General features: G+C 33.3%; 1 protein-coding gene across 1 annotated transcript; it reads left to right on the forward strand.

Annotated features, from left to right (window-relative positions):
• The first annotated feature begins 13,665 nt into the window (after positions 1-13,665).
• Positions 13,666-14,067, forward strand: LOC145682872 (uncharacterized). The gene has a single exon (XM_081754238.1). It carries the CDS (start codon positions 13,666-13,668, stop codon positions 14,065-14,067), a length of 402 nt encoding a protein of 133 aa, XP_081610364.1.
• The last annotated feature ends 1,039 nt before the right edge of the window (positions 14,068-15,106 follow it).

A 15,106-nucleotide genomic window follows, 5' to 3' on the forward strand; every position in this document is an offset into this window, starting at 1 on the left:
TATACTTATAAACCAGTTTCGCCTACGAAATTAACCAGTGTCCTTGTCTGTCTTTGTCTATTTTGGTTTTCTAATTCAAATTTGAATTCTCTCGGCTACAGCGTTTTATCAAAATCGAAAACTGTGTGTTTCGTCGTTATCGTAAGAACTAAAACAATCTTAAAGAAAACGCTTAATCTTTCGGAACAGTGTGAAGCTTCAGATACACAACACTTCCGTAATAATAATAATAATAATAATAATATTAATATTAATAATAATAATAATAATAATAATAATAATAATAATAATAATAATAATAACAATAATAATAATGGTATTAAATTTTTTAAAGTTGCCCTAACATCTTGCCCTATCTTTAAGTCGGGTGTCGGGAGAGTGTGCGGATCTCTAGGACATACGTCTGCAACAACCACAATTTTAAACGAAAACGTTCCACTAAAATTTCATGTAGAATGTATCCCACCTCTCGCCCTTTACACATTTTAAAATGTTTCATTTACAACACTGAAATCCATTTCGAACCTGCTAAATGATAATAATTTCCAGTACACAAATTGATCATGATGTAATCCTGATAATAAAGGGAAAAATGAGCGGAGAAAACGAGTTGCATAGCTAATTCTGTTAATGGTACTATATTTGATACTATCCGTTAATTTCGTGTATTTTTAATTGTTTTTAATTGAAACTATATATTGTCCTCTTTTATCCTTGTGTCCCAATATGTAAATTTTTATAAATATTGTACAAATTAGTAACCCTCAGTTATATTTGCAACTAACAGGAAATACGCTTAGTACGGATAAGTGCTCCAACTCGTCTGAATGTCATTGAATTTGGAATTTTTATATTTACAACTAAATTGTAGCATACCAATGTTTAGCATTGTCAAAAGTCATTTAACGAGTAATGAATCGGTCAAGTTCTCCTTTTGAAGTACTATTACGTATCAATCAGTGCCACAGGAACCTAGGAGCTCAGATCCCCAAAATTTTCATTAGGGGTTAGGTTGTTACCCTAAAGATCCATCCATACTTTAATTAATTTACAGGAAGGACTACTGTTAGTAGTTTCGAAACTCAGCGCAAGGCTATGTGTTTACTTAAAGAATAATCTACTATACATACCGCATAATCTAACCATATATTACTTGATACGCATATATGGACAGTCATTTGAATTGGGTTGACTTGTTTGTATACTAACAAACACCCATGTATAACCCTACTAAAGTTTTTGATTCTTTACGTCAACTGAAAAACAATAGTATAACAGTGCAAGCCTTTAACAATAAAGGTGGGGCTAAATTTTCATTCAAGAATTCAAATCTTGAATCCGATTAATTAAGTTTTTCTGCATCAAATCTTGAAACTAGTGAACTTAAGTCTTCACAAGAATTAAATGTAAAGCCAGAAAATGAAAAGGTGAATATGCAACTACTAATTGACAGTGTACTCAACTACAACAAAATACAAAAAATAAAAACAACTAAAACATACTTAAATCTCATCGAACCAAAACCTTTAAGAATGACCCGGGATTTTATTTACTAATATCAATTCAAAATTCCCATTAAGATTCAAAACACGAAATAATTTATATACCTCAAGTCTAGTTAAATTATAATTATGACAAATTGTAGTCACTTCTGTATTTAATAATTAAAAAATCGCAAAATTAAATATGTATCGGGGAGTCCGTATAATACAAAAGGCATTCAAAAAATTTGAAATCTCTAGAAAAATTGATGCAAAACAACAGCAATTCCATTCAATTTAAAAGTTTACAACCTTTTGAAACAACCTAAGATTTTCTAATTAATCTGTAAGCTTACTGTTCCAATCAAAATACAAGTCACGAGTCTAAAGAAATTCAGTTCTCACTAAATTACACTATATCAAAACTTAAATGTCCAAAACATCAAGAATTTACTACAATTCACTTGTTGCATTTAATTTCAACATTATAAAGTCATAAATTCGGACACTAAAACCAAATAGTTGCAAAATAAATCAATAACTTAATTTGTAAATTTGAGCACGAACTCTCGAGTCAATCTAATATTCACTGAGAATAGATTAAATTCTAAACTTGCTCAATTCGAAATTTCAATTGAAACATATCATAAAATGGATTACTTTTTTAAAAGTAATGAAAACTCTTTGATTCTAAAATTTTCTTCACAATTTCACAAGATCAGAACTATTGAATAAACTTAAAATTCTTGAGACTGATAAATCGGGTTTTCTGGCAAAATTGTTACTCCTTCCAAAAACAAGTTGCAAAAACATCTAAGTTGTAAGAAGATAATCTTAGAATATGGGATCATATACGGCGTCTAGATTTTCGTTGGGAGGGGAAAAGAATAAAAAGAGAAAAAAGCAAAACTAGCAAAACCGGAGACAAGAAATACCAGAATAAAGCTGAATAAACAGTAGAATCAGCAACAGACAACCGAACTACTAAAAGATCACAAAGAACCTTTACTAATACTAGCTTGGAACACAACTTGAGAAAAGAATTCAAACACCCAATTTTGCCCACTTGGATCAGATATGCGACAATTTCAATCCATTCAATAAAGAGGAAACAGAACAAAACTGAATTAAAAGTCCTCCACATGCATTGAACACAATATAACAAAAAATTTAGGAATGATCGAGAAAATGGATCAAGCGATTGCAATCTTGGCCAATAATTAGATGTTTGGTCAGGAGCCACAAAATTTTTGAACGACCTGTGGATAAACCGAGTATCCGTATATTTTACGGAATAAGCACATCAAACCGGGTAAAGTGGTAGCTTTGGTTGGATACACTATATGCAATTCTCCTGATATAAAACGTACAAGAAAAATTTGATGAATGAAATATATTTGATTTTTTGGATCAGGAGTAACAAAAACTTTAAATGGCCCCATAACCGAGATCTTGTATTTTTGCGGAATTAGGACATTATACTGAGTTAAGTGGTAGTTTTAGTTAGGCTGCACTACATGTAGTTCCAGAGATATAGGGCGTAAAAAATACTTGATTAAGTGAAATATATTGGACTTTTTGAATCAGGGACCACAAAATTCTTGAATAGACCCTAGATAGAGATTTAATATTTATTTTTTATTTTATTTTTCTTTTTTTTTTTTTTTTACGGAATAAGCACATCAATCTGATTTTAGTGATAGTTTTGCTTTGGGTACAGTATATGTAATTATCGAAATATAAGGCGTAGAAAAATTTGCAATTGAATGAAAAACATTTGATTTTTTGGGTCAGCGTCTACAAAAATTTAGGATGGTTTCCCAATCGTGATTTCGTATATTTTACGGAATAAGCACATCATACTAAGTGGTATTTTTGGTTTGGATAAACTATAAGTAGTTCTTCAGATATAAGACGTAGAAGAAAACGTTTGTTTGAATGAAATATATTTGATGTTTTGGATTAGGGGCCACAAAAATTTTGAATGGCTCGTAAATCGAGTTTTCATATTTTTACGGAATAAGAACCTCATTCTGAGTTAAGAGGTAGGTTTGCTTTGGCTACAGTATATGTAGTTCTCAAGATATAAGGCCTACAAGAAAATTTATAACCACTTTATTTTGGTTATTAAAAAAAAGAAAGAGAAACCATGTTATCCTAGAAGTTATGTTAAACATCCGAACACTCGGCATATGCAGCGCCTCTAGAGGAAAACTTAAGAACTACTGAGTTTCGAATGAGCTGCGGGTTACCTAAGCGGCCATTGGGAATGAAATGTAGAACTGGGCACATCGACTTTATATTGGTTCTATTTCAAATATTAAATATATCGGAATACCGTTATTGCACTTATAGTTTGAGTGATATAATTGGTGTAATAGTTAAAAGTGTAAAAGTTCTCACGAAGTTGTTATAATGTCATATATATTATCATTTAAATATATATATATTTGGTGTGTTATTATATTCGAAAATTCAGAGGCAATATCGAGAAATTGTTTTCCTGGCTGGTATTTAATGGGCATAATGGTGTCCTTGTATAATGGTGAGTGTTATACTTTTTCATTTAAATACTAGTAATTTGTTCAAACTATATCACATTGTGGGATATATTTAATTGTTCTAAAATCTATATGAAATTAAGGAGGAATTCTAAAAGGAATTAGTTTTTCAAAGATTTATTATAATATTGAAGTAATTAAGTAGTGTCCGTTAATGTATCTTTTTGACCTACTTGAACACGTGTTGTCTTGTATAAAAGGAGAATATACTCAAAGATATTTCATAATTTGTTAATATTCTTCAATTGGTATAATATTTAATCAGTTTTTTCGATACATTTATGTTAGTTGATATTTGTTTTGTTTTTTCAAATAAAATTAGAAAAGATTAATTTCTATTTTCCGTTAAAAAGATCCTGCTATTGAATAACCTATAATACTGTATAAGACTAGAATAATTCGTATGAGAATTATTAATATTTAAATTTAATGCTAAATTTATTCAGATTCCATATTTTTAGCTATAAATCTGATGAAATACCAGTTAATTTCTTTTGAAAGAAAATAAAAGTCTAACAACTCTAACCCCTCAAATTCTTTATATAGTTGTCCTGGATCTTAAATCCAGCGGCCCAGTACGGCGTCCACCGAGGCACGTTACAATGAGATATATTCGGTTTTTTAGATCCAAGTATAGAAAATTTTTTTATGTCCCCTAAATCGAGTTTTCGGATTTTTTTGCGGAATAAGCACATCATACTGAGTTAAGTGTTTTGTCTTGGTTTGTTTACGCTATATGTAGTACTCCAGATATAAGGACTACAAGAAAATTTCTGTCTGAAATTTATTGGATCTTTTGATTCAAAAAGCACTGAATGTTATTACTTGCGACTTATAACAGCACTCATTTTTAATTTCCATTATTCCAATTTTATCACACCATAACGATAACACAAACAAGAAGCAGACACAAGTAACCGAAGAGTAGTCAAAGCTAAAACACGCTCTCCCTACGAAAGATGAGAGTCAAGTGTTCGTATGGGAATTTGCTCTCACCAAACGACAATTTCTTTCCTTTCCAATGTTGTCAAATATCAATACCTTAGTTTTTACTCTCGTGCATTTTGATGTTTTAAAGACCAGACAACTAATAAATTAAGAAAACTTAGCAATATTATTTCTTATACAAGCAATACTAAAATCCAATAAATTATGAACTACTAAAGAACAAGCAAAAACCAGGTAATTTGTTTACAATTACCAATGTAACATCTTTCGTCTGCTGCCTATTGAAAAAGAATACTAAATATGGAATTTAGTAGATGATTTTACAGCGAGATCTGACTCTACAAAGTCCAATTGGCTTCCAAAGGGCTCGAATTTGGACGTCCTGAAAAGGCTTCGATAGGTGACATCTTGAGTCCAAAATGCTCACTCAGATTTATGGTATATTGAGGGTCTGTAATGAGAGTAGATTATAGATTCTGCTTAATGGAATATTATATTCTCAACGATGAATTTTCAAAGATCTTCTCACCTCGATGGTAGGAGCTCAATCTAATATGTTTAATACCTAGTCCGAATAGCAATTTCTTAAAATGTTCGCGAACGAAAAGCGAACTATTATCGGAAGAAATAGCTTTGGTGAAGGCCAAGCTACTAAATAGCTCTAAAATCTTTTGGATATAGTTACAGAACTCAGATCGCTTTATTTTTCTAGATCAACAAATTATCTGGCATTGTCCACACCTATTACATATATATATCATCTTGGATTTGGTAGAATTCCTATTGTAAAGAACATCCAGAGAGCTTCAACTGGTTTATTGTCTTCAGACAAAAGCTGAATTTCTCTCTTTATAGTTGACATCAATAACTAGATCTAACATAATTCTTGATATCATTAGTTATAATGTTCCAAGTGATTTTTTCATCAGCTTCTTTAACATTTCATAAACAACCGAATGACAACCAACTAATCTATCATCATGGCTATATTGCATCATGACACGACGTAAATATTTCTGTATCACAACAATATAGGGACTTATAGCTGAGTTAGTTTTCTTCATAAGAACACTGTCGTTCGAAACAGAACCGTTACAAGATTCACCTTTCAGAATTTGTCAATAATGAGTTTTAACGTTGGTTCCTCTCCTTGTAAAACATCAATATCTCCTTTAACCAGTAGTAAACGACAAATATGATCCATTTTTGAATTTTTATAAATCTTGCCAATCCAACGGGACCATCAATAATTCTGAATTCAAAAAGATCATGAACTCGGTTCAATATATCAGAAACAAGACTGTCAGCAGATCTTATATGCCAGATTTTAAAATTGAAGTGACAAAGAGTCACTGCTAACAGAACATATTTCAACATTTTTTTGAAATATATCAGGTTCCAAGGTAAAGCCTTATTATCGAACAGCACATAGAATTCGTTGATTAAATAATGACGAAAAGTAGAAATTATACTTTGAAGACTTATGAATTCGATTTCATAAATACTTCTGTGCTTGTCGGTTTAAGACAATTTCTTATTAAAAAAGCAAAAGATTGCATGATCAACTTGCTATTTTCCAGGATAAGCATCCCGCTATACCTTTCCGGTTCCGTCGATGTTCACAATAAACTGCATGTTCCAATCCGGGGTCTTAAAGACCACACTCTCAATCAAAATACCATTTAACCTATCAAGGTTTTTTCAAGTTCGGGTTCCAGTTAAATTTATAATTTGTATGCTTCAGTTCACTAAGTGGCTCCAAAACTTCCTGGATCTCTGACGCAATCTTACCGGAGTAACTGATTAACCTCAGAATCTTCATTAGCCCTCTTCTATTCCGGGGGAAGTGAAATATTCTTAACATTACCTTTCAATGGTCAAATACTATTTGGTCACCGCAAATAATATAACAAAGATAATTTGTTCTTCTTAAGAAAAACAAACACTTGTCTGGAAAAACTGTGACGTTATGTATCCTACATTTTTCTAAATCTTTAATTACCAATCTTTTATGTTTCTTCATACTATCTAATAGAGTAAGAACATCATCAAAATAATACTTAACTCCTTCGGGCTCCAAGTTTCCAAGGACTTTTTGCATCGTTCGAGGCAGAATGGTAATCAGATTTTGGTTCCAACAGGAATCCGAGTATATTGGTATGAACTCTTCGGTGTGACTATGGTTGTCATGTCTCTTGAGTTTTCGTCAAGATGACTCTGAATATAAGGTTTTCTGAGTTTGATTTTGGAATGAATAAGATTGTCCGCTAATCCTGTAATACAAGCTTTGAGATTACGGGACGGGAAACATCATTTACTATTATTAGTTTGTTAGTTTAGTTATAATTTCCGACTATCCTAAATGCATTGTTGTTGTTTTTCACCAGGAAGCAGCTACTAGAATAATTAAAATTATCTACCTCTATTAATATTCCTTGATAAAGTAGCTCATGAATTTGTTCATAAAAATGTTTGATCTCCTTCTTGGAACTGGGAATAAATTTCGCTTAGATATTTTATTTTCTTACAAATAAATATGACCCACAAAATCCTTAATGGGACTAATTTTAGTTGAAACTATATCTGAATAATCATTCTTTATCGAGTCAAGTAGTCATGATGACAGTACTCATAACTTTAGGGTAGAAGGCAAAGCAAACTACGAGCACATCCTTCTCTCAAAACAGTCACTAATAACTTCAATCCTATAAACTCTAACATAACGCGCCACTAGCCAATATTGTGTACCGCAGTACTGTAGTTAAGTTATAAAGCATCGACATTAACCAAAATACAACCGATATCACTAATGTCCTTCTATTAAATACGGAAATGAAAAGTATTTGTAACAGAGAGAATAAATAGTATATAGTTTTGTAATCTCCGTATGGGCTTTTATGGAAATCATGAAAATCCTTATCCCCCGACATCGCTAAATACGACAGTGTACGGTGTCGATCGATAAATTAAAATTGTAAAGGCAGCTAAACCTGCGCGTAGGAGGACTTGAGGAGGGCTTACGTCGTTCTCTTATTTGTTTGCTAGTTTTTTTTTTTTGGCTAAATCCCATATAGTTACGAAAAAAATCATCTACCTCAGCTTCATCTACCATTTGCAAGAGTATTAAACAATTTCGACATACAGACATAAACTTTAGAAGTAACAAATAATTTCAACATACATATAAACTGTAAAAGTAACAAACTATTTTCACACAGACCAATAAACTTTAAGAGTAACCTCTGCCTTAACATAAATATTAACAGAACCTACAATACTTAGAATTCTTATACATCAAAGAAGACAATAGCTCTTAACGTCTACACATGTTTATATGGACATTAACTGCACATTACATAAGTATCCGCAGGTTCGTTTATAAACAGAGAAATGGAACAGCACCTTTTGAACTATTTTGATTTTAGGATGGAAAGAGAAGTAACCACAAACGACATTTCCAATATGATTATGGAACGACAGGTTACGTGCAGGAACGACAAGGCTCTTGATTTAGATTGTTTAAATGGAACACACGGAATTCTTCAGTCAAAATTTACAACAAATTCGTTTGCCACTTGACAAGCCAGGAGTTGCTCAGGCAATAAACAAGCACATAATCCATTTCGTTGAGAGCCCAGAAAGCAAACGTTTCACTCTAAGCTAGCAAAAAAGAACGGTATCACATAATTGGAAGCGACATAATTACCTACGACAGCACTAATTGGGACACTTGTAATAAATGGGATCCTAATCAAGACTGTTTGACTTTATTGAAGGATACCAGTTGTTATTTCCAAGACGATCCGTTTTTTTTAGATTTCAATCCGTTCCATGTGGGCAACAGCTTAGTGAGCAGCTGCCTAATTGTCAATACAACCCAAGATCTCTTACGATTTGCGTATTGCGGAAACTTACACACCATGAAGCTAAGGGAGCTCCAAGTAAAGCAGTCCAGGGATCCAGTAGTTGAAGCGAAAGAATTAAAATTTGCACTTTCTGCTTTTAGCCTAAATATGTGTCCAATTAATTATATTACTGTTACCGAAAGGGATTATTCTAATCTGAATTTTACCCAGATGTATTATTTAAAATAGGGAAAGACCTATTTTACCAATTCTAACGCACTGTTCTCCAAAGTACCAGCAAACATCGATCTTACTGCATTAGGTTAAGTACCAAGAGAAACTTATTCCAGAAGTTGTACCGAAAGTGAATTAGCATTACCCATGTCCTGCGTTCTTATCTTGTTAGAGGGATTTCTTCCCCTAAAGAAAAGCATTTAAAGCCTATCAGAGCAAGGACTGTTGAATTAGAGTAGTTCAAAACCTCGAAGTAGCAACAACACTACAAAGGATCCTCGAGACACGGATTAGAAGAGGCTAAGGAGAAGTACAAACAACTAACATTACAGCTTACACAAAAGGGGAACTGAAGAACGAAGTAGAGCTCTTATTCTCTATGCCTTAGACCAAATTGCATCTACATACTTCTTATCGAGTGTTGGGCTTACAGTTCGGAATTTAAAGCCTGTAAATACGTTAGTGCCTTGGTAAGCAAACTAAAAAACAGTACAAAGGACTGTTGGGTACACTAAAGGTTATTGGAAAGGATTGTTTTCAATTCTAACGACTATCAATTGTAACATGTAAACTCGTTACATTTCGAAGTCGCATGGCTTCAAATTTTACTTCAGTTATTATGAGGTTTACGAAAGAAAATCAGACTAAAGAAGACGAGATAACAATTTTCTCGTTTCGGAAACATGAGATGACACTGGGATAGGCACGAGACGAGACACATGCGAAAATGAGACAATTTAACGTGAGGCAATCATGTTTAGTCTAGAGTATCATAATCATTTCTTTTCTAAAGTTCTGTTTTCATTTCATTATCAAATTATTTCTCGACGTTATAATTTAACAAATGGTGTAGTGCTTTCTTCCATAGAACGGTAAATTAAAAAGTACATACTGCAGATGAACGAAGTGTTTCGAATGTCCTAGTAATTTCCTTGCCCCTGCCCAATAACATGCGCAAATCGTCTCCATCATGACACAAGTGTTTGTGTCCACTTTCTTAAGGAATGCTCATTTAGTATGAGAAATCACTCTTTGATTCTTCACGATTGCATTGAAAATAAAATAACTTGAAAAGGATTTGAAGCTATATATATTAGCTGTATTGCTCACAAGTCCAGAACTTCCACCTACACTATCTTCTCATTCAAAAACCTGCTATCGCTTGATGAACGAGGTCGCGTGAATTAGCCTTGATCTTCCGATTTACGTTAACCACAAAGTAAAACTCTCCCAATCATCTCCTTCGTCAGGATGCATAAAGTTGCTTTGCCAACCGCCATCGAAGCTTGGGAAGACTTGAATGACAAGATTGGTCGCAATGTGGTCGGTTACGTATGAATTATCCTGACTTAAGAGGCAAAAAATGAATATTTACACGTACTCCTTTCTTTATCTGCAATTGTCTACCGCGAGCAATAGTTCACTACTTCCATATCAATGCGAAGTACATACCGTAACCTAAACTCTCGCGTTGAAATTACGCTTTACACTTAAAGTATAAATAAATAAAAACTCGAACACCGAGAAGTCGTTTTAAATATTCATATTTGCCAATAAAATATTCTGTATTACACGTAAGAAATGATACAATGAATTTGGTCTATTGATATTAACTAAAATATGTACAAATATTAAAGAAAGGGGTTGTGTTTACAACTTGTTCAACGTCACTAAAAGTGTTTCTGACAAATATAAGTTTGGATTCACTTCGGGCTTAAAATAAACGTGAGAAATTCTTCCACCGTTCACTTAAAATGCAATTTATGGACGGACAATAATGTATACACGACTCCAAAAGTGCATTACCACCTGCAATTCTCCTTTTCCTGCAATAGCAGGCAACCCAAAAAGCTCGGCGGTTGGGTTGGTTGCGAATTCGAAATGCGTTGGACAAAACCTCAATTTTGTCACAAATATATCAGTGTGGCAAACTGCAAATAAGAGAATAAAACAAATTGTTAAGAATGACAATTTTATTATTGTGATGGAGTTGGATGACATCAAAAGTTACAAAATGACTTACTTAAGCAGTTCAAACAAGATGAATTGTAAGAAACAGATATCAGAAGAAAGCATTTATCTCTTTCCCCCCCACCCAAAAAAAGAAACTCATAAAAAGAAAGAGTTACATAATATAAAAGTTTCATATGAAAGCCTAACAGCACAAAAACAAATATCTACACGAAACGAAAAAGATACAAACACAGAATAGGGGACACCAGTGGCGTAGCAGACTTGCGGCCTTCCCATGCAAGATAAAGAGACAAGACCCTAGTTGTAAACCCCATTGTTATAATAATAATAATAATAATAATAATTATTATTATTATTATTATTATTATTATTATTATTATTGTTTTTAAAAAGTCGTTTCCTTTTCTAAATCTCTGACTCTGCCTCAGAGCATAAATGCATATAGCGATCATGTGTGCACCTTTTGTCAGTTAGCGGTCCCAAAGGCCAAAAGGGATGGAAATCTCCAAGGAAGAGAAACAAAAAACTTTCTTACGGTAAATTCTAGTTCAAAGTTCGAAGTACTTGCTTTTCCACGTGAATTTTGTTTCTTTCTTCAGGGAACAAATAAGTTCTAGCGCCTAAGAAATTACATCATATAATATTGCAAATTTGCAAGTGGATGTATTTACATTGCAATGTTTGGAAATAAATATATTATCATTAGAAAACAATCTTGCAAAAAGTAAGTTTAATTTCTTCATCCATCGCAAGTCTTAGGGGACCTTTATACCTCGCATCCCCACTCCCCGAATATCGATATCGAAAATTTAGAATGATTATATTCATGTCCATATATTTGCGATATCGAATGGTGATATATGATAATATAGATATCGATGATAGCGATATATCGACATATCACAGGCCCAGATTCCGAAAAGTGATGCTTGAAATATACTGGAATCAACAATCAAATTCTAAAGAAGTTTTTAATTTCCGTATCCAATGTTGAGGGGGGAGGGTGGGAGTGTACTTAGCTACAGAGGCCATATCAATTGTGTTCTCAAACCAGCCATTACACCAGCTATTATCAAAGTGTTAACACTAGAAGGACCGGATGGGTCAAAATGACCCATCACCATATTTTAATATTCTACTGTAAACGTATTTGAAATACTAAGTGAATAATATTTTATGAATTTGTTAATGCTATTGGCCTGCAGCAATACTAAAATTCAGAGCATTGTGGGTTCACAAACTAAGGCAAATTTTATAGTTATACCTAAAATGCCCGCAATGGGTCATTTTGACCCATGTTAAATTCCATACATTTTTACGGTATATTTCTATTTAAATATTTGGTACGAACTAAACACATAGCAACATAGTTTGTACTATTGTGTTTTACAACTGTGTTACACATAACTAGACGTACCTCATTTTTACTGAAGTTATTGATGTGTCTGACAGATGGCGCGCAAGGATAAAATACATGTAACTACCAGGTGTAGCATAAAATACATAATGCTACCTCTAGATATTATTCGTTAATGCTGTAATCATGCATATAAAAAATCTTCTTTCACTACGTCTGTTATTTTTTATTCCATATTTATTCATTTCCAATCCTTGTCAGTAATAACTAAATAAGCTCCAATGGAGAAATGGTCGCTTGCTTTCTAGAAAAGCATCTTGATCTTCTCAAAACTTACTCAATATTTACAAGTTACTTGTGTTATTGGTGACGGGTGATGTGATGAAACAGACTGCTTTGTAGACCAAGATACAATTTTTATGTGATCATTCTGGAAGCATGTCACAGGAAAGATCGAAAATTGTACGTAACAACGAAGAAATACTAGCATAATTGCAAAGTATTCCGTACCACAAACACATAATATACCAAGATCTGTAACTGCAGCTGATGGAACAAAATGGGAGGTTATAGATTCATCAGCTCCATCTCAGGGTAGAAGACAGACGCATAACATCGTACGTATTACTCCAGGGCCAACACGTTATGCAAAGCAAAATATAACCGAGGATTCGTTCTTTAGTGCATTTCGACTGATTATCAATGGTGAATTCTTATCAATTATCAAAAGATGTACCGATAAAGAGGCGGAGAAATAAAAACCTAATTGGACAGTAGATAAAGATGAACTTCTAATTTTCATAGCATTGCTCTATGTTAGAGGTGCGTTACGTCTGCGGAATATGCCACTGAAAAGTGTTGGTCCAGCAAATGGGGAGTAGCTCTTTTTAGAGATGCAATGCCTAGGAACAGATTTATTGAAATCATGAAGTACATTCGATTCGATATACGTGCAGAGAGAAGAATCAAGCTACAAACTGACAAATTTGCCCTTGCATCTTCAATATGGGACATATTTGTGAAAAATTCGTTCAATTGTTTCAACCCCTAGGGAAAATGTTACATGTGACGAACAACTATATCCCACAAAGTGTAGATGCAGATTTTTGCAGTACGTTGCAACGAAACCGGATAAATTTGGAATAAAGTACTGGCTGTTAGCTGACGTCAATACCAAATACTATCTTCACGGGTTTCCTTACCTAGGAAAAGACGAAAATAAGCCTGCAGATCAGCCTCTTCCCGAATATGTAGTTTTACATCTAATGGAATCATATAAGAAAACCGGCTTGAACCTTACATGCGACAACTTTTTTACTTCTGTTTCGCTAGCTGAGAAGTTGAAGAAAGATGATATCAGCATTGTTGGCACAGTACGGAAACAACGTAGAGAATTACCAGTCTGTGTCAAGAAAGTGGAACCAAATCGAGAGCTATATGATACAAAAATACATAAAAACCAATATGGCCACACGATGACAGACTACCTCTGTAGAAAGAATAAGAACGTGCTAATTTTGAGCACTCTGCATCCTGATGTAGAAGTACCAACAACAAGGAAAAAGAAGCCTGAAACAGTTGTCTTTTACAATCACACGAAAGTGGGTGTAGATGTTCTGGACCAAATGGCGCGTAAGTACTCTGTTCGAGCTGGTAGTAGACGATGACCAGTTCATATTCTTTATAACATATTGGACTTGACAAGAATAAATTCTTGGATAGTTTACAAAGCAGTCACTGGAAGACGGATAAGCAGAAGGAAGTTCCTCTTGGATCTACCTGACGAAATCATAAAAGAAAGGAAAGGGAATCTACAACCCAAACAATATCTTCCACAGCAAACTAAGGGTTCTACAAAACGAAAGCACTGCCAGGTCGCACCAAAAAGTGCCAACAGGTCATCTGCATGCTGCCCATCATGCAAAAGATTTGCCTGCGGAAAGTGCTCATCGAAAGTGTTGGTATGTAATGAGTGCAAGAAAGACGTGTAAGACAGTTTTCTCCTTGCACCATTTTCATGAGTAGGTGAAGCTCTATAGCTCATTGTATTCTCAAATTATTTCAATAAGAAAGGAAAAATGTTAACTAAAGTGTTCATCTGTAAAATAACAGATTGCCTAGAAACAATTTTGTGTTCAAAAAATAATAATAAAAGGAAAATTATTAGAAACATCATTTTGTAATAAATCATTTATTTTTTTCAACATTTTAATTCTCATGCAAATTAGGAAAATAAATTGTGTATTGTTTAAGCATATATCATTTCCATATATCCTGTAACTATCTATCTATCTATCTATCTATCTATCTATCTATCTATCTCTCTCTATATATATATATATATATATATATATATATATATATATATATATATATATAAATATATATATATAAGTATATCTGTATATATAAGTATTTCTGTTTACCCCTTAATGTACGTAAAAAGTACTTCTGAACTAACATTTACCATAATTCGCGCTCTCTAGTGCATAAAGACAAGAACCCAACAGAAAAATTCATAATATCAGTATAAAAATTAATATGGGTCAAAATGACCCATTGCGGGCATTATAGGTAGGTAGAAAGTGCGGTCCTTCTAGTGTTAAATCAGCCATTGTCTGCGAGTTACCCCAGTTCCATTTGAAGTTTGAATTGAAAACCTGAATTACAAAACATCCCAAGTCCACTCTTTTCTTCGTATTTTTC

The sequence above is a fragment of the Thermobia domestica genome, chromosome 4 (assembly GCF_964235325.1).
Source record: "Thermobia domestica chromosome 4, izTheDome1.hap1.1, whole genome shotgun sequence".
Classification (NCBI taxonomy): domain Eukaryota; kingdom Metazoa; phylum Arthropoda; class Insecta; order Zygentoma; family Lepismatidae; genus Thermobia; species Thermobia domestica.

Excerpts from the sequence above, each read along its gene's own strand:
- LOC145682872 (XM_081754238.1), top strand. The coding sequence starts at position 13,666 with ATGGAATCATATAAGAAAACCGGCTTGAACCTTACATGCGACAACTTT.